This window comes from Bombus vancouverensis, chromosome 8, assembly GCF_051014615.1.
Source record: "Bombus vancouverensis nearcticus chromosome 8, iyBomVanc1_principal, whole genome shotgun sequence".
Taxonomy (NCBI): Eukaryota; Metazoa; Arthropoda; class Insecta; order Hymenoptera; family Apidae; genus Bombus; species Bombus vancouverensis.
The window spans coordinates 14432001-14451482 of record NC_134918.1 but is presented as its reverse complement, the minus strand read 5'-3'; the positions used below and the strand labels follow the sequence as shown (position 1 = coordinate 14451482).

Genomic DNA, 19482 nt, shown 5'->3' with positions numbered 1-19482 from the left:
GCATTCTTCGTGTTGCAAACTTCGAGAAAATAGTCAAGTTATAAAACGTGATATCTAAAGAAACAGTATCTTTATATCGTTAAAAAGCGTCAGAAAATTCAAACGAAAGAAAAACAGCCTAATATTTTAATATTAGACAGTCTAATTTACATTTCATAATAAATAACAATTATGAAAAGGATTAGAATTGCTTACGATGATCGCTGAAGTCATCCACCAATATAATCTCCTTTATCAAGTGCTCTGGACTTCTGTTCAGCACGCTGAAATCAAAAATAAATATTCACGATATTCTACGAAAGACTAGCCATGCGATTGTAGCAAATGAAATTTCCGCGTAGAAATTAAACGGTTCTAATTCCATCTAGGGGAATAATCCAGCCTCAAGATGTAGCCTGAATGCGGCAGCGAATCCTCTTTTAAATAAGTTTCCCTAAATAAGTTTCTTCATAGTCTCGCTCGTCCTCTTCTCGCGAAGAAATTCTCTTCAACGAGGGGGAAAAATATTTCTTTCGCGGCGAAAGTAATCCCGTTTCAGTCGCGTGACATTATACCGTGGAAAAATGTTTCAATTAAATTGGCAATTCAGTTATGTTTTAGTTAAGTCCGCGAGGCAAATCTATGGTCCGGGCGATCGCGCCGCGAGAAAATGAAAGAAACGATTCTTTGAATTACTTTAAAACACCGGTGATGATTCCAGAATAATGTAATGATGTAAGCGTCTTACTAAATATCGGGAACATCGATCGGTCATTTTGACCCACTCGTTAGTGATGAGAAAGATTATTATTTTCACGAACAAGTATAATTATCCGCAAGTTTTCAACTTTAAAAGAATGTTTAAGATAAGTAAGTATTTTTGTCTTATTTTGTCTGCGATAATACAATAGTTCTTTATTGATAGTTGTCGTGTAAAAAGAATATGTATGCGGAAATTTTGGTGCTCTATCGTGTTGACGAACCATTATTTATTTAAAAAGATACAACAATACTATACACGAAGATGTGGAATCGTTCATTGCTTCGACTTGCAGATGTATCTTAAATAAATTCTTGTGTAAATAAGCAAATAGTATTGAATAAACTTGCTAGCACTGTTGGTAATTAATTCCTCTCGGTGTGTTCTTCGTATTTCGACATAAAGCGAAAAAAGTTGCTGCAATAGAGTCAAATGTAAGGAGGATCAAATTTTTTTACATCGACTCTTCGAATTTCACGCGTGATTTATCATACCACGAGGTAATAGGTGTGGGATGATGGAACGACGATTAGGAAATTCCATCGGACCTCGGCCTCTGGACCCGAGTTGAAAGTTTTCTCGCGTTTTCCGTGAAACTCGATCGCGTTGCACGCTCTACGCGTGGGAATTTAGCCGAACGCTATCAACCAGGAAATATTAATCTCGTTTCGTTTCATCCACGCATTCCTCGCTGTTGACGTTTTTCCATTTTTCAACGAAATCGATCATTATCCGATCTTTTTTTTTATTATCTTTTATTTTTACTTTTCTAACGCATCGTTTTAACATTACAAAGCGCGTAAAGATATTATAAGATCAAAAGTACCTGACGACAGTCCTGAGCAGCGTCGACCGCGCCTCATTGTGAAAAGTGATTATTACGGAGGTTGGAGGCAGGTCTCTTCTCCATTGTTTCATTCGACACCTGTAAACAGAAATGGAATTGCTCTTTAGGTTAGTAAATAAGCCAGAAATGCGAATAAATAAATCCAGAATAAATACAAATATAAACAAACCAGAAATCTAAATAAACAAACTACATGTAAATAAACAGAAGAGCCTCGTTATCGGTGGTACGCGTGACCTAAATGAAACGTCGTTCGAAAATTACACGGTTCGTGGACGTGTTAAAAGGAATGAAAAGCACGGTGACTTAATTAGCTAGAGTAACTTAGAACCCAGACTCGTCTAATGAGCTTCACAATGAGACACTGGGCACGATATAATTAGGTCATCAACCTGCCACGAATAGGATCGATAGAAACTTCATTGCGGTTCTTCCTGACGTTATCTGTCGTAACGTCCGTTAATATGCTCGTCAGTTTATCCTAATAGGATCCGCAGTTTCATTCCACGCGAGTGGATGTAGTGAAGTACTATTTCGTTTATGGTTAAATGTATTCTGAATTATTAGCGATTTATTTTCGAATAGTCATTTTGCTATTTATTATATTGATTATTCGAAATGTACCATTTACATTGGTAATATTCTTCGTAGATATTTTATCATTTTTTTAATTTCACTTTTTAACTTTATCTATACTAACTTCTCCTTTATGACTTTATTCGATGGAAATTCTTTCCGTTTAGAGCAGAAGTTTTGATAATGTAATACCACCTGCAATTCCTTTTTTTTTTTTTTAGGCAATTTACATTATTGAATTCCGCTTTTTAATACTGTGTAAGGGAAGTCCAAGAATGGTTTAATATCTTTCAAAGAAATTGAAAAATTTATAGCACTCGGTACAATAAATCATTTTCTTTTTAATAAACTGTCTTCCTCTTTAAATTCTTTTGAAATGAAAATTACGTAGGTCTCTTTATTGACGTTTTCCAATAATACCACATTCACGCAATATGCACCCGTTACTTCCATCTTTGGTCCTCGATATCTTAACTCCTCCTCTTTATGTTTCTATTCCTGTAAAAGAATTCCTTGGTAAGAGATAAATTCTCAGTGCAGTTTATCTTCTCGAGTCGAAAACGAAAGGACGGCCACGAATTTCGTAGAATTTCCGCGTTCCCTGCGGCTTGAAAAAGCGAAGTCTCGAAGGGTGGTGGAAAGTAAATAGAGGGGATGGCAAGAAAAAGGAGGAGGATCATTTTGGCGCGGCACGCCAACACGGGGGAGGTACATAAATGCGACTAGACGGCCAGAACGATTCCAATATGTCAGTCCCACTTTCCCGAGATAAACTCGAGGAACGTGTACGGAATGCGCCTACGTGTACCGTTGCGCTTTCAACCGTCTCGTGATCCCACCTCTTTACTACACCACCTTCTTCAAGGTCCGATCATCGTGCACCAGGCGAAATTGTAAAAGTTCACTGATGAGGTCGTGGGAATTATTACCGACTCGAGGATGCAGCCGCTCGGAAAATTCGCCACTTTCTCTCATTCTACCTGTTTCCTTTCGTTCCCGGGTGACATTAGTAAGCAAGCTTCTCACGTTCCTCTGTTCGTCTCAACTCGATGACGCTCTATCGACGGAAATGACCGAATTAAAGCCGCGTCGAGACGACGTTAAATTAATAATGTTGGGAACAAAGGAGCGAATGGGTGTGGGGTGAGAGGGGGAAAAATTACTTTGAAACGCAATAAAACGTAGCGGACGCGCTATAAGAAAATGGACGGGGTGCTTTATGCACTGGGTAAGACTCGGGGACTGGCTCCTTTGTCGAGAGTAAAGCGGTTCGTATCGCCGCAATAAATTGAGATGGCAGGATTAACTTCCTGGTAATGAGAAACGCGTATTTTTCCTTTAAATCTGTTGAAAGATATTGGGTATACTTTTTAAATAGAAAATTGAGATTAAGAATGTAAACTTGGCGTGCATTTGGTATCTACAGAATGAACATTTTTTTCGGTTGAACAGTGAATAAGCGGACACAAGAGGAAACAGCGGAGGACTTTTTAGAATTAAAATCGAAGACTAGACATTCGCCTGATGCTTCTTGCCATCGCCTTCTTTATAGGCAACGAACGATCGTCCGGAAAGCCGGCGCCATATCGCTATACCCTGATCGTTTGTAATGCTAACCGAACCCAGTGCAATTTCATCCAGCTACTCTTATGGAAGATTTACAATTCTAAGTATCTTTTATCGACTGACGAAGCTCAATATGACTTGGATCTTGTAAAGTTGAAATTCATATTTGATAATTCTTGTATTCAAAGTTTGCACGAATATACTTATACATATATTACACACAGAACTAAGGTTGCACGACTAGTTGAGGAGAGGGTTGCACGAACTGTCAACAGGGTGTACTTTCTAATATGTGGCTTATTGGCGCTTGAATCTGGTCGTTCGAAGTTTGTGACAATCATGTAACGCTATCGTAGTATAATAGTAGTCCAGTGCTGGGTTGTGTAGGACTTAGCGGACTTGTGAAGTAAGATATGAGACTGCGAGTTTAATTTTTGGCACGATGAAAGTTCGATTATCGATATAACAAATTGCGGAAGAGGAGGAGAAATCGGTACGTATATATTAGGTTGTCCGAAAAGTGTCTTTCTTTCGCAAACGTGTTTTTTACAACAGTGTATCTTCATGCAAACGTGAAACCAAGTCTGTGAAATGTGTGTTTATCTCAACAGAACAAAATGGATCGTACGTAATTCGGTAAAATAATATAAAACAGAAAACGTTGTGCGTCTATTATTTCCTCATAAAACGAAAGAAACTTTTCGGACAACCTAATACCTATGTAATCATGAAAATTTCAAATGACATTTTTTTCTATTAAAATATTCGAAAATTCAAATGTCTGTGATTCCTCCCGTCTGACTTCTCTTCTTAAAACTAAATACAGTTTACCTCACTCTGTCCTGGTCATTCTGGAGATTCCGAATAACGATATTAATAGCGCGATCTCCTAGTTAGACGCTGATTACAAGCAGTTTATCCACTTCCAATCCGTCTTAGACGTTCAGAGACACGGATCGTATCTTCTAATTCATGGGAGCGTAATTTCGCAAGCAAGGCAACGAAGCAACGTCGACTGTCAGGGACATATTTGCCGACAACGAAATTGCAAACGAGCCTTAAAGCGGGCTAGACGGCACGGATCATCCGGACGGTTTAATTCGAAACTGCAATTCGGGCTTTGGTCCCGACGTTAAAGTGGATAACGCACGGTCGGCGCCGGACGACCCCATCGAATTCTCGGGACACGTGCACGCGCGCGTGTACCACTCGCGTTTACACGCGACAACGCGCGTCCAGAACTGGAGCGGCTACTCGCGCGTGTTTCGAGAGGAACACTTGAAATCGTGTTTGTACGAGCGATCTCTCTCTGTATTCGCGAGTTCGATGATCAAATCGATCGACTCCTGCATCGATGAAATTTGGTGAAAATGCTTGTGACTGGGAATTTTAACGCAGTAAACAACGGGTTGGTTTACAGGATGCGTGGGATGTGATGGATCAATCATTCGAGTATTACAAGCTTTTCGCAAAAGATAAACATAGGAAATGATTCGTAGTATTATATTTATTTAGAAAATTTTATTACGAATTTCCAAACTCTTACAGCAATGTAATAGTTACGTTGAGAAATAATTAATTTTCTCGTTTCTAAAAGTTAACAGATCTATAGAAAAAATTTGTTGGATAGATTCGTATTTAAAATTGGACTTTGTTCGGTCATAGCGAACTATTTCATACAAAAATACAGCATCCCTCTTTTACCCGTTTTCCCTTATATTTTCTTATATTTTAATTCTAACGAGACTACGGTTTTATCAAAAGTATTAATTTTTCTGAGAGATAACATCGGACTTTTTTCTAAAATCGTTGCGATTTATCCTCGTTGCAATAAAAAATCTAGAAATTCCCTATATCGTCCATCCTCTATATTACTCGTCTATATATCCAGATGATAAAATATTGCTTCAAAATTCCACACGAAGTATATGTATATTTAAGCTACGAAATAATCCAAATCTAAGCGAGGTGAAATTATCGCGGGTATCGCGAAAGGCCACAGCGTTTCAGATAGAAAAATAGAAGAAAAAGAAGAAAAGCGAGTTGGCATCGAAGAGCAGAAAGGACGGAACGAAGGAGAATAAAGCGAATTCGGGGACGATGTATAAATTTACCCCTGTACGGAAGCGTTACACACGCCGGGAAAACGAGGATGAACGGCAGCACCCTGCACGCGATCCGAACGAGTTTCGGATTAATCCTGCGCTGATGCTGCTTCCGATCTCACATCGAAATGCACTTGTGGATACGACCAAGTGGTTACAACGGATCAACGTGACCCAAGAGAAACCTGAAATCGGGCTGTTTGCGACACGGGAAATAAATCTACTGATGAATAAACCCGGGATCCCTGAATTCCGGACTATCGTTATACAATAATTTTGCTGTGCTATGGGAATGGAAATTTTGGTGCATACGTTTACAACAAATAACAGGCGATGTATTTCGAGTGCAGAGTCTTGTTCAGATTAGTCGCTTGACCAGTTATGTCACTTTAAATAAATTGGGTTCGAATAATTAAAGTTCAAGTGGATGTTTAACGTAATCAAAATAAAATTAATATCTAAGATACTGTATATTTAAAGTTGTCTTGGTTCGAGGAATTGGAAATAGTATTCTGATATGTCGGAAGTGTCCAATTTATCAGCGAATCTTTTATTCGTAGAAATGTCTGTCCGTTGTGTAATTCGTACAATCGGTAACACGCCAGCAGTCGATCCAAAGACTATTTTCCACCCTTTCACGTTAATTAATTCTCATATTCCCATGTGCGAGCATTTCAAAACTGCGTTCGCAGCCGTCAGCGTAAATCCCAGCTGAACGGATTTTTCAGAATCCGGCGTCACCGGAAACTCGTGTTCCCAGTAAAAAATAATTTTGTCAAAGCGGTTTTAATACGTACCACCTGAACGTATCGACTGCGTTCCTCTTCTACACAGAGAGAATCCATCAACTAACAGGATGACAAAGAAAAACGTCCAAAATAATTGTAGAACATGCATTTTCAACGAAATATATTCGACAACTCGCAAAATTTCGTTCTCGGTTTAAAAACTCTTGTCAGATGTTCCAACTTTTGCATGATCCAGACACGTACCACGAAAATACTCAGGCTCACGAAAGTATTCGAACATTGCTACTCACCTTTTACGAAATTATTATGCAGGATCATTTCAAAATATTTCGTATGATATATATTTTCAGAGAACGTGTCTACACGCTTGTGTCTACACGTTCGAATACTTTCATAAACCAGTGTATGGCCTTTATGAGATCAACGTAGCTTCGCTGGCAGTTGATCCGAAGAGCAGAAGGTCGAAAACTAACACGGACCTTTTGTTCAACTCTTTTGCTCGGGACGAACCGGATTGCCTCGCGGCCTTTCGAGTCTAGGCAGCGAGGCAGCGAGCTTCCCGGCGGGAGACATAAATTCCACGCTGTCTGTGACGCTGTAAACGCGGATTTGGATCGTACTACACGGATCAGAGCGCGGGAACGAGGACCACGAAGCTCTAAAATCGCGACAAAGGTGGACGGATTTTTCAAGCGCTACGAATTGGAGCATTGGGACGTGGTATTTTGGGGAGAAGGAAGAAGATCGAGGATTTTAACGCGACGCGTATTAAATTCGCTGTTTCGAAACTTGCTTAGGACAGGGTCTGTTTGCGCTACTAAATTCCAATTCGCGACGAGCTCCTCAGCCTTAAGGAGTGATGTTCACGACGACTATAAGCATTGACTAACTCGTTGACACGATGTTTGTATTCTGCCGTTCAAGAGTCTTCCTCGTGTGTTCCATTGGAAATGCGTATGTTGGTTCAAAATTGGAAAAAATCGGGATACGGTATTTCATAGGAATTTTGTAGATTTATGAGTATTTCGCGGTATTTGAATGACTCTTTATATATGGACGAAGACTTATCCTTTTCTCGTGCTTTTTATATTTCTCCGTATACCTGTCATACAAGTCGGGCTCGTATTGCAGTTGTCAGTAGTACTAGTGTTAAATTCAATATCTTGATTATTATTTGACTACGGGTGTTTACATATTTATGGGAATATACGTGATATGCAAAAATATATGAAATTCCAGTTATCCTCTCCGAAATTATCCAGAAGAAATTATATTAGGTTGTCCGAGAAGTTTCTTTCGTTTCATAAGGTGACAACAAATGACGAACAATTTCTGTTTTATACTATTTTATTAAATTAGGTACGATTCATTTCGGTATATTTCTATTATTATGTTCGTGCATGGTTCAATAAACTAATATAAAACAAAAAACATTGTGCGTCTACTATTTCCTTAGAAAACGAAAGAAATTTTTCGGACAACCTAATATATATGCAGATTTTCCTTGAAATTTCCATCTCTTTCTGTATATAGAAATATAAATTGACATAAATATCCGCGATCTAAGTTCATTTTTCCTTTAAAATCCATTTCGATTACTTTATCATCATCGAATGCTTGGAATTCTTCTATCTTTGGAGAGCTTGAAAGGAATAAAACAGGATTAATTTTGGATTTTATTGAGAATTGTACCCAACGTTGGCACTTTTGTCGAAGAAACTAATTCGCTAAGTATTTCAACGGTTTTACATAGGAAATGGAAAGCCGAGTTCATTGGTCAAATTTCGTTTCATCAAGGATCCAGGTCGTACAGAATGCGTCGTGCGAGACTTCCTATTGATTTTCCCCTTTTCCGCCCACCCGGGATGAAAGTTCGTCGTAGTTTTAAATTGCGACTCGTTGTTCTTCATCAACGGTTTCGCATCCTTTTGTGAATGGCTAATAGAGAACTCCACAGCCAATAAAGTAATTCCCGTTTCTCACTTGGCGAGTCGCACGAAACTCGATCCTTATTAGAAACATACCGTCTCGCTTTAGAAACCGATAGAACAACATTCAGAAATAGAGCACATCGGCTTTGATCTCTCTCGTAGAAACTCCGTTGCATGCTGAAACTCGAAAGGAATATACTCGCGAAATTGTGTCTTCGTTGTTGCAGTGATATCGAGCCAAATTGGCCACTTCTGAATAGCTTATGAAATATATGTTCATATGAATAAAGATAAATTTATGTATATGTAGACTACGCGGACAAATTACTACCAAAAGTTAGAAATATAAGGATCGCATAGTTTTAGATCTAATATACAATTTTAACGATAAAAAAAAAATGCAACAGACATAAACGACTTGAATAATTCTAGCAACTGAATGATTCATTGCGAACTCTACTTATTTCAAGCACGCTACATTCTCAAAGGCTCCGTACGTAAATGTCACGCGTAGCCAGATTTTCACGTTGCACTATACAGTCAATTCTCTGAATGAATCCTCGCTACCGACACCTTAGCATAAATATACATTCAGTTCATTATCGCTTATCGCACGAATCTCTCACGCGAATTCTACATACCATATTTATTCAAAATTACGATACCACGTAATACAACTTTCTTCCTTTTGTTACACATTTATTTTCCCAAGCTATTTTTCGAGGAACACGGCAAAAGAAATACATTTTGACAGATCAAAAGATCCAGACACAAAGGAGAAATATTCTTATTGTATCTTTCTATTGTATGTACTTTCCACTTTTGTGAGACTTTGGTTTCAATGGAGCGTTATCTGTCGATCGAAACGAGAAGAAGTTCGATATCTCGGTAGATTGTCTATATGTTCAGCCAAAAGAGGAAGAATTTCAGCGAGCACAATGCTTCTTTCGAGAGAAAACGAAATAATACTTCTGTTCCTTGTTGCGTTCCTAGTCTTGAGAGCGTCCTTAGCCGATCGTAAGATTATTGGCTCCTATTGGATCGTCATGAACTTTTATTGACAAGAATCGTTTCTCGCGGTACTGCATCTCGATTAATCGATGGAAAAATTTAATTTAGATCATGTAGTTCATATGTTTAATTATTTACGCGATTTAATCACGGTGCTCGAAGGTAATCAGCTTTATTTAACCAATTACGAAAACCTTCGATTAACTGGCGATCGAATAAACAGCGGAACAACATTGTTTCGAAATCCAATCATTAGACACGCAATATTGACTTGAAAATCACTGCTGTTAATTTCTTTCGTGATTTCATGCGCTAGACCGGTCAACAGTTTAAACGAAAAAGGGGTACAACGAACAATACCCACTTGACTAAACACACGAATTTCAATGATAGGTTTGTAGTGCATGGTTCATTTGCTGTGGAAAACATCGATTGAATAGCATAATAAAAAGAGGAGATCGGCAATTTTGAAGGCGAATGAAACGATCACAGATAATATTATTAGTATTACGAATGATGATATTTGGAAAATATGTTTCGTGAATGGAAATATATATATATGTAGAAGAATGTAATAATACATCGCGAAATTCTGAAACTAAAAGATCGTATTATAAATATATTAAAAAAAAGGAAGAACGAAAACATTATGCATTTTTATATTCGGTGCGAACCGTCAAAAAATACCATGTTATGAGATATTTCGAACAAACACGAATAGTACAAATTTTATGGTATAGCAAAATGTACCTAACAAAACCCTGTTAATGCGTCTCCAATCTACGCCGCGACCACAAGCCAATAATTTCCCTGTTTTCACTCTGCCATCCCTCGAAATCCCTGTTATCAGGTGGAATCGCAAAACGTAACGCGTATTATCAATCGTCCGTTCGAAAGCGTCAAATAAATCCGATTAATCGCGTATAGCCAGATCGCTATTAACAAGGTACGCGTTCTACCGATGCATGCGAGCCGGAAACACATTCATGGAGTGCGATTAGTATGACACGTTACGAGTCGAAACGAATCGGAAACGAGGTCGTGGACTCGCAGGCAGAATCGGGAACAAATTTCCAGGGATTCGAATCGATGTCTTCTTAATAACGCCGCGCACTGGATGATGCCATCGTTGAATCGTGCGACAACAATACCGAAACAGCTGAATATCGTGACCGACATCGTTCCACTCTCGATGATTATTTCTCGTCAAATCGACATTTCCCTCTCTTCTAGCCGATAAGAATCCCTATTCAACCACGCGGCGTTGTTCCTTCTTTACGTGGACTAATGAAACACGTGCGATATGTTCACACCGATTCGTAAGTTTTAGGGCATTTACGAAGACTTAAATAAATCTGAGAAATAATCAGAAAATCGTTTAAGAAAAACGTTTAAGAATAATTCTATTATTTGAAACGTTAGAATGTAAAGAAATCGTATACTATAAATATAAAGGTTTTCTATGATAAGTGTTCAAATAATTTCGTGAGCCTCTGTATATGTATTTCATATTTCAATAATAATTTTATCAATTTGGTATAATAAAATCAAGTATCTTCTCGTCCGTACTCGGTGTGGCTTTTTATCATTAATTTTGATGGATTCTTACCATTTTATCATTTTACGATAATTATTATGTTTGACGCGATTTCAGTAGTAATCGGATTGCGGCGAACCAGAAAGCACGGTGGGCTCAAATTTATTTCAAACACAATCGAAATTATACGTCGTGCGTTGTTTTTTATCTAAATTTTTTTTTTTTTTTTTTTTGGTTTGTGAATTTTTCTTTAAATTTAGGAATCTTTATGCGGAGAACTTCTCACGTCGCATTTACCAGCGTATGTATCTCGAAAGTAAATATGTGTTTCGAACCTAGAAATTCCTCTTTTGGCGGATGATTTCGAAAGCGAGAAGTTTGACGCGGGATTCTTTTTAAGTAGAATCGTCGCGACGCAACGCAGGAATGTTTCCCTAATATTTTATGCGCGAAATATATTTCCCGATGGTTTTCATCGATTCGACGCGCCGACTCTCGCGCCGCATTGGCCAAGGGGAGAAGGTTTCCCGCAGAATAAGAGCGTGGCAGGTGCTTTAGCTCCGGTTCGGCTGTAAATTTTCTGGATTTTATCGGCGAAAATTTAGAGACACCGTAAAACCGACGCGTCGAACGAAGACGCATGTTTATGTGTATGAATATTTGCGGATATTCTTAGCGGCCATATAAAATATGCGAACAGCGTCACTGTCGTCAACTCAACATTTTATGGCGTATAAAACTGTGTAAAAACTTGACGATTCGCTCCATTCGCGAACACACGATCTTAATTATAAATTTTATTACCGCAGTAACTGAATCACGTATCTCAACACGTATTTTAATGTGTGTCTTAAGGAGAAAATGAACAAATAAATGAATTCTTAAACCATCTGTATTCCGCGTCATTTTCGTTATCATTGTTCACCACTACGATAATTCTCTAGAATGTCGTATGGTTTGGAAATTATATATTCATGCGTTTATATTGTTAAAATATTACCGCCACTTTGGTGTATTTCATCTCTGCATTATATCGTATTACATTACATATCAGTAGACTGTAGATATTTATGCAAATCCATATTACATGAATATAATTAAAGGAATGGAAATTAGCTGAAATATTATTTTAGCTACTATTGTAAGGAGTACTATATTTTGCATATTTCATATGTACATTTTTACGTTTTAAAATTTCTTATAAACGCATAAAAATCATACATATGCACATCACATTATTTCTATGAAGCGATGTTAATTCTTAGATCAAAAGAAAAATACTGCAATCGCTTGTAATTATATTTTATTCAAAACTAGTTACAAATCATTAGAAAAAAAATATATAATTGATAAAAACGTTCGCAAATTATCAGAACAATTCGTCGTATCAGAACACATGAAATTGGTTTCCTTAAAGTTTCAACTAGCAATTAAGATGGCAAATTGGCTCGGTTTACTGGAAAATCAAAGGGACCAGTTCGTGTACTGAAAGTTCCCCCGTCCAAAAACCAATCCACTCAGGCATCATTAAAAATTCATCGTCGTTATCGATCTATCCGCAGTCTTGGCCCAGTGAAAGCCGCGAATCGATGGTTCGCCGAATTCAGAGGCAACCAGCGTGTGTTTCGTGGGGAAACGTCAGAGGAGAGGAAGGGTAGACACATCGGGCTGCTTTAATTAATTTCCCTTTGCGTCGTCGACCAAACGTAAACGACACTGGCGTGACTATTTCAATTTACATCGGTCAGCTCCGTAATTATTTCATCGAAGAGACTAGCGACTCGCGCGAATATTCACCGCCGTTCGTTCCATCAAACTAAATTGCAACCTCTCCCTTGAGTCGATCGGATTCTACTCAAATTAGAATCTCTCCTCTGGAACTTCGGTTCGGTGATTTTCTAAAATCGCTTCAAATTAATTCACCGTCCTCGTACAACTATTCATGTTGCAGCAAGTCGGATGATTATCTTTTGCATACATTGTGAGTCTTCGAATAAATTAATATCCAACGATGATAAAATTTGTCACATATTTGTAATAATCGATTGAATTCTGATTAGGTTTCGATTGAATTTTTTGTTAGGGAGTATACCGATTGATTTGAGCTTTTATATTTAGAGATTTTGTCGTTGATGTTTTTTCACTGATGTCTTTCGTGATAAATTTTTGTTACGTCAGTGGAAGAAAAAAGAGAAAACTTATTTCTTCTGAATTACGTGTCTGACACTTAGTGGCGAACGATAAACATAACTCGAAGATAAAATTATAATTGCTGATCGCATGCAATTTGACTGTCCAACGACATAATAGTCCATGTGTATCGTAGGTCCTGTCTAATTGCTGCTGCAATTATTTCAAAGATTATCAAGTCTACAAACTATTTATCAGTGTACAAAGGTCTTCCATCTTTAAACGAACCGAAAGTTCAACAACCTATGACATCTTCTTCGCTATTCCTCTAATAGGAAACATCCCTTATTCCTCATTTCCCTTAACCAAGTCGATTATCGGGATTTTTTTATACTCACCACTGTAGAATCTATCGATTCCGTTTATCAGAATTCCAATAAGACAATAATCAAACCATAATTGAGCCTCATGGACAGAACCAGGTTCTTTGTAGAATCCGATGATCCTATGGATACGAAGGACGAAGTAATTTTCGAGGACACGAGCATCACGTTGCATAAAACGGGCACGACGAGCAATTGTACTCGAGCTAATGACTAATTAACGACGGAGTTCGAGCCATCCTCCGGTTTGGTTAATGAACCCGCGACGAGGCGCGTCTCGCTTCTCGAATTGGCTGGTCGTGTAAGCTCGCGCGCGAGTCATCTCTAAAGCTGTCCATTCGGACTTTCCTGAATCATTATTCAAGCCCTGTTCCTGCCGGGAGCGCGCAGTATGTCCGTGAAGAGGGAACGGAACAAGGGTTATTGGAGTAGACAACGAAAGGAAGGAAGAACGCTTGGAAGCGAGCGTTGGTGGCGAGTGAGAAATGATAGAAGGAGAGCTTGGAAGGATGAAAATGAGATGAGGAAAGGTGGAAAGGAGCGAGAAATGACAGAAATAGATGGATCTTTATTACGCGGTGCAAGGTATTGTGTGTGTTGCAGCTTAGCCACGATGAAAGTAAATCGAGGATGCCACGATATCGAAGCCGAGGATAAAATGGATGAAAGAAGGGACGAAGCCCACGGAGATGGATGAAACGTTGGTTGGAAAAGTGAAACAGCCCTTCCACTGATCCTCGTCGATGGAACCGATTATGGCGTCCATTTCAATCGAACGAACCGATTGAATGTTCTTAAACTGGAAAATATTCCTTCTGTGATTAGAGTCGTAACGTGGCATTTATTCCTGTCTCTTGCGGTATATCTGAAACAAGTTTTCTTTCCCGACTATGTAAGTTTAACGTAAAATGTTCGTAATCTCTTTGAAGATTAAGCTTTGCAAGTTTATCCAAGCAAAGGAACAGGGAACAAAAAAGATAAAAATCTGGAAACTCATGGGAGTAATCAACAAACATAGATTCAGAGCTTGCACCGTCTTTGAACTTGTCGCTCCGAAAGGATCGACTCAAGAAACCACAGAGACGGAACGGAAGGCGAGAGGTCAAAATGGAAAACGAAGTACGAAAGCAGTGGAAACGGAAGTGGAAGAGGCAGGTAGGCAGGAACGCTTGTTGGATGGCGTTCTGCATTTGTTCTCGAAGCGAACTCGGAAGTTTCCTCGTTCTGGCCGCTTCGGAAGCAGCCACTTAAGCCAACGCGGGGCTCAAGCCAGACGATCCACCGAGGATCAACGCGATCCAACTTTCGAAACAGGTCTGAATTCTCCGCCGTGTTATACGAATTACATTGCGTGCGGTTGTCATCGCGGTACGTCGATATCGTTCCTCTACCTTTCCAGCATCCCTGCAGCTTTGTCTATTCCACGGGACATTGTGATTTCCCTTCAGAATCTCGCTTCAAAGATTAGGCTATTGTCGAGAGAGAATTAACGAGAGAATGAGAAATAAATGAGCTTTATTTGAAATCGAATATTTTTGTACTTTATCGCTATTTCAAATATTACTTCATTGGATCATATACCGAACACTTGTAATTCATTTCTCGTGCACGAGTGCTCCATCATTTCTCTTTAATTGCTTCTCAATCGACCGTAGTAGTCGTTCAGTTTCAATTAAAAAGAAAAAAGAAAAAAAGGGGGAAAAGGAGAAAAAGAACATACATAACGAGCAAAGTCAGTAGACGTATCGTTGGTCGCAAACGTAGCTTCGTTTCGCCAGTTTGTTCCCGTCTGGAAGGTCAAGAGATTGCCGTCGGTATTTTCTCCGGCAGCTGAAGAGTCGAAGTCGAGACGTTAGTGGTAGGACAAATCGATGGATTAAGGTCGACTCGTACAGTGTAACGGGATCTCGATCGAATTTTCCTTTCCTCGTTCCGTTTCTCTGTGCACGCCACGTTTCTCTCGTTTTTCTCCTCTTCACCTGCCTCTAATTGTCGCGTCTTTCTGATTCACTGGAAAACCACGTATAATACTCGCCGCCAGTAAACGGAGCTGCAATTCCGTTACTCATCGTCTAATTAAAGTTTTCTTTTAATTACGACTGCGAGACTACGCTGAAAGCTATGATTAATAGCGCGTGGTTTCGTCGCGATAAGTTAAACACGTCAAAATTGTTGCCGTTTCCTGTGCGAAGTCGAGCTACCTCCTGTGTTTATAACGTGTAATTATCATGCACGGTTGACCGATGTGTATAAAGGAAAGAGATACATAAAAATAGAATAAGCGACAGGGAAGTCGTTTGATTATGGAAGTAATAAATGAAAGTCTTTTCTAAATTTGTAGCTATACTTAATTTCGTCGTATCTCCTGGCGTTTACATTGTAGAAACAAGTTATTTTCATAAAAGAGAAACATTAATGATGCACGGAAAAAGGTGTAGGATTGTCTGTGTCGAAGAATAATAGGCAGTAGATAAGGAACGTCACGATCAGACGCGAAGTTTGACGATCAAACTTTAATCTCCTTTAATTCACGCTGCTGTGACAGTTTTTGCGTAAAAGATGTATACAATCGTACGAATAATATTTAGGTTTAGTAAAATAAACACGAGTCAAAATATCAATATCCCTTTGTGACAGGTCGTTATATATGTACAGTGTGAAAACGAGAGGAAATAAATTATTCGGAATCATCCATTGGTAAATATAATACGCAATACATACAATTCATGTATAAAGAACGTATTTGATAGATTCAATAGATCGTATAATAACTATTCTTTTATTCTAAAAATTTGTATAAAAAGATTGCGCTAGGTCAATAGCGATTTATTAGAAAATTTGCCTATTGAACAAAGTTTTTGAACAAATATCCGTCATTGAACTAATATTCATAGAGTTGTAATCTTCAACTTCTTTACCCAATCAAATATTTTCCTTTGCAGCAAGTTGGTCAAAGATTTGGTCACGCTATGTAAATCCTTGGTAATCCTAAATCTTTCGTCGTCAAATCATACTACGAATCATACTACGAAGCGTACTCCTAATCCTTATCCTTTCGCACCTTTTCAATCCACTTTGCAAGAGTATCCATTATGATATTTAATATACACACACGTTATAAAGAACTTTCACAACAAGATTTGAAAAATATTCTCTGTATTATTTAGCAATTTAAAGAGCATTTAATGTAATATCAGAAGTTCTGTTGAGAGGGAATTACAATGGAAGAACGAATAGTCGGTTGCAATGTAAGCGTATCAACCGGATGAACTTAATTCAAGTGAAAATTACATTTTGGGATTAATTAACGCGTTTGTCGCGTACATTTTTAAGTATCTTTGTTGGCGCGCAGCTGGAGAACGTACCGGAAAATAATGAGGAAGGGTCAAAAGACCGACGTAACGACATTGTTGGTCGCGAACGTTTGTGGTGAAACGGTGGACGCATAAAGGAAGACCGGAAGCGATATCGATACCATGTGTCGGACCACTGTATGTCGTTCCGACACGGTTTTTGATCGCCTATCTACTGCTTTCCACATGAAACATTACAATTTATCATCTATTGCACAACCATAATAGTTTATTAATTGTAAGATTATGATCTATATTAATTTTTTGAATACTCCATCCATTGGAATACTTTTCCTTCTGTGGAAATTAAAGAGATTATAATAAAACCGATTCATCTCCACGTATATCTAAAAAGTTGACAAGACCAAGATACTTCACAATTCGTAGAACAAAATTATCAAAGTAATAAAAAAGATCCAATCTACTTAGGACGAAGATCCTTTTAATCAAATCGATATAGTGTAATACTATGAACATCCGTTCATACCAGTTGGACAGTTTCTTATCACGTTATTTAAGAATTTTTCACTCGAAATATTGAAAGTATCAAATATTGGAAGTAATTCACGATTGATCCTCATTTTATACAGTAAGCTGTGTAGAAAAACTATTCGCGTCAGTTTTATCAAATTGACTGATCGTCTCCATTTACGATCTTACCCTTCACGATTCTCGAAAGCAGGAAAATTACCAGTTTGTGGCTCTAGTCCACCGATGTCCCTAAGTTCGTCCTTACCGCTCGAAGAAACTTTTCTCTTACGTCTCGCAGACGATGCACTGGCCGGAAGTCCTCGTGCAGGTGTAGCGTTGACGTATATCGATTCACGCGACGTAAACATCGACGAAACAAGAAGTTGCAGGCGGTAAGTGCACCTTCCAGGCTTCCAAATCGAATTATATATTCGCTATGTGAAACAGTCTCCCCCGTTCTATTCTTTCCCACCCGAAAAACTTCACGTTCCCTATGCTTCGAGGTGCAAACAGGCACGTTATCTGGTTATCCGCTTCTTCGTTTGGAAAATTTGGATTACAAAAAGAAGTTTCACAGCTGGGAAGCATTTCGAAGTTGCTCGAATCGTTACTAAATTCTTCCTTTTCTTTTTCTATTTCGGACTGCTTTCCGATTACGTTTCTGCATTTTCACGCAATTCTTCTTACGGAAGGGACGTTATTCCTTTTTATCGGAAAGTTTGATGGATTTATTCGAGATTATTTGTCCCGTGGAAGTTGGAGCATTGGAGAAAAATTAGCCGACTACCATTAAGTTTCTATAATTCTTTCAACGACGACGCTAATGCATCCGGACACTCGCCGCAGAAATTATTTTCCCATCAGCGTCTATGCCGCGAGAGCAAACTGTCTTATCACGTTGTTACTTAACGTTAAGCAAAACGCTTTAAGGGGAAGTTATCAGGGATTATCCTGTATACATTCGCGATGTTATGCAAATTACCGAACCTCCTTCGGTAAACTAACATTGGTTTGTAAGCCCTCGCAGCCTCTATTTATCCCGTGATTGCTCCTCCACGTCTGTTCGGCTATTCTGATTCGAAGCTCACTTTATTTGTTCTTCATGTTCCTCGTTTTATCGATGCAATATCCAGGAATTAATAAAAAGCAGGATTTAAATCTCTGCTCGCTGAGTCGCAACTTATTTACACGTTTCGCTCGACGTTGAAATGTTTGCTGAAAATTCAAGACTGTCGCGAAAAATACTCTATTTGTCGTACTATCCTTTGTTTTCCGTGAAACTCCAACTTTTATGCCAGCAACGGTGTAATCAAGAAAAATATCTTGGATTCCTGCAGCGTTTAATCAATCTCTCTCTCTCTTTCTCTTTCTCTCTCCTTCCCCCCCTCTCTCTCTCTCTCTCTAAAAGAAATACAAAAACAACGAAATAATGAAATTCAGATTTTTCACTCGTATAAAATACCGAAAAATAAGGAAAAATCTATTGCCGACCGCTTAATCAATTTAATTTCAAGCGGACTTGATATTCAAGGGATTCTCGAGCGCTTCTTCTGTCACGGTGCAGTTGTCGTTTATCGTTTTTCACCTGGGAGGGGAAACAATCTGAAGCTGGTCATAGTTACGATCCGGCACATCGTGCAGAAAAACGAGCCACTGAGAAGAAAAGCGAGGAGATCGAAGACAGCCCGTTGTCAGTGTACAGCAGGATAAACAAAAGAATCTCTCCATTGCAGGAAATATACGCGTGAAATAAAGAGAAGAGAGGCGGAACACGACGAAAAGTAGAAAAACCCTTGTACCCAGTGTGGTTCTGTTGCAAAAATAATGCGTCTATAACTTATGCCATTCGACTGGCGATTCGCATTCATGACGCAGCCATCAGGTATCACCGAATGTCGTCCTCTTTTTCCTCTGCTTTTTCTTCTCACTTGTTTTAACTCCACGTTCTTTCACGCGCGCTTAAATCTTCTCGTTGATTCGAAGAGTACTTACACGATCTTATAGCTTTTATAACTTCAGTGTTTCAGTGCTCAGTGTTTTGAATAGTTGTATTATAAATAAATATGATGTAGAAGTGGATAGAA

General features: G+C 38.6%; 1 protein-coding gene across 1 annotated transcript in view; it reads right to left on the bottom strand.

The window, feature by feature from the left end:
- The window catches only part of Pgant2 (polypeptide N-acetylgalactosaminyltransferase 2), a 200895-nt gene that overhangs the window by 6919 nt on the left and 174494 nt on the right, over positions 1-19482 (bottom strand). Inside the window, exons 4-5 of the mRNA XM_033327468.2 lie at positions 1566-1664; positions 196-263 (exon numbers count right to left, since the gene is read on the bottom strand). Coding sequence (XP_033183359.1) covers positions 196-263; positions 1566-1664 — 167 coding nt within the window. The remainder of the gene's footprint in view (positions 1-195; positions 264-1565; positions 1665-19482) is intronic.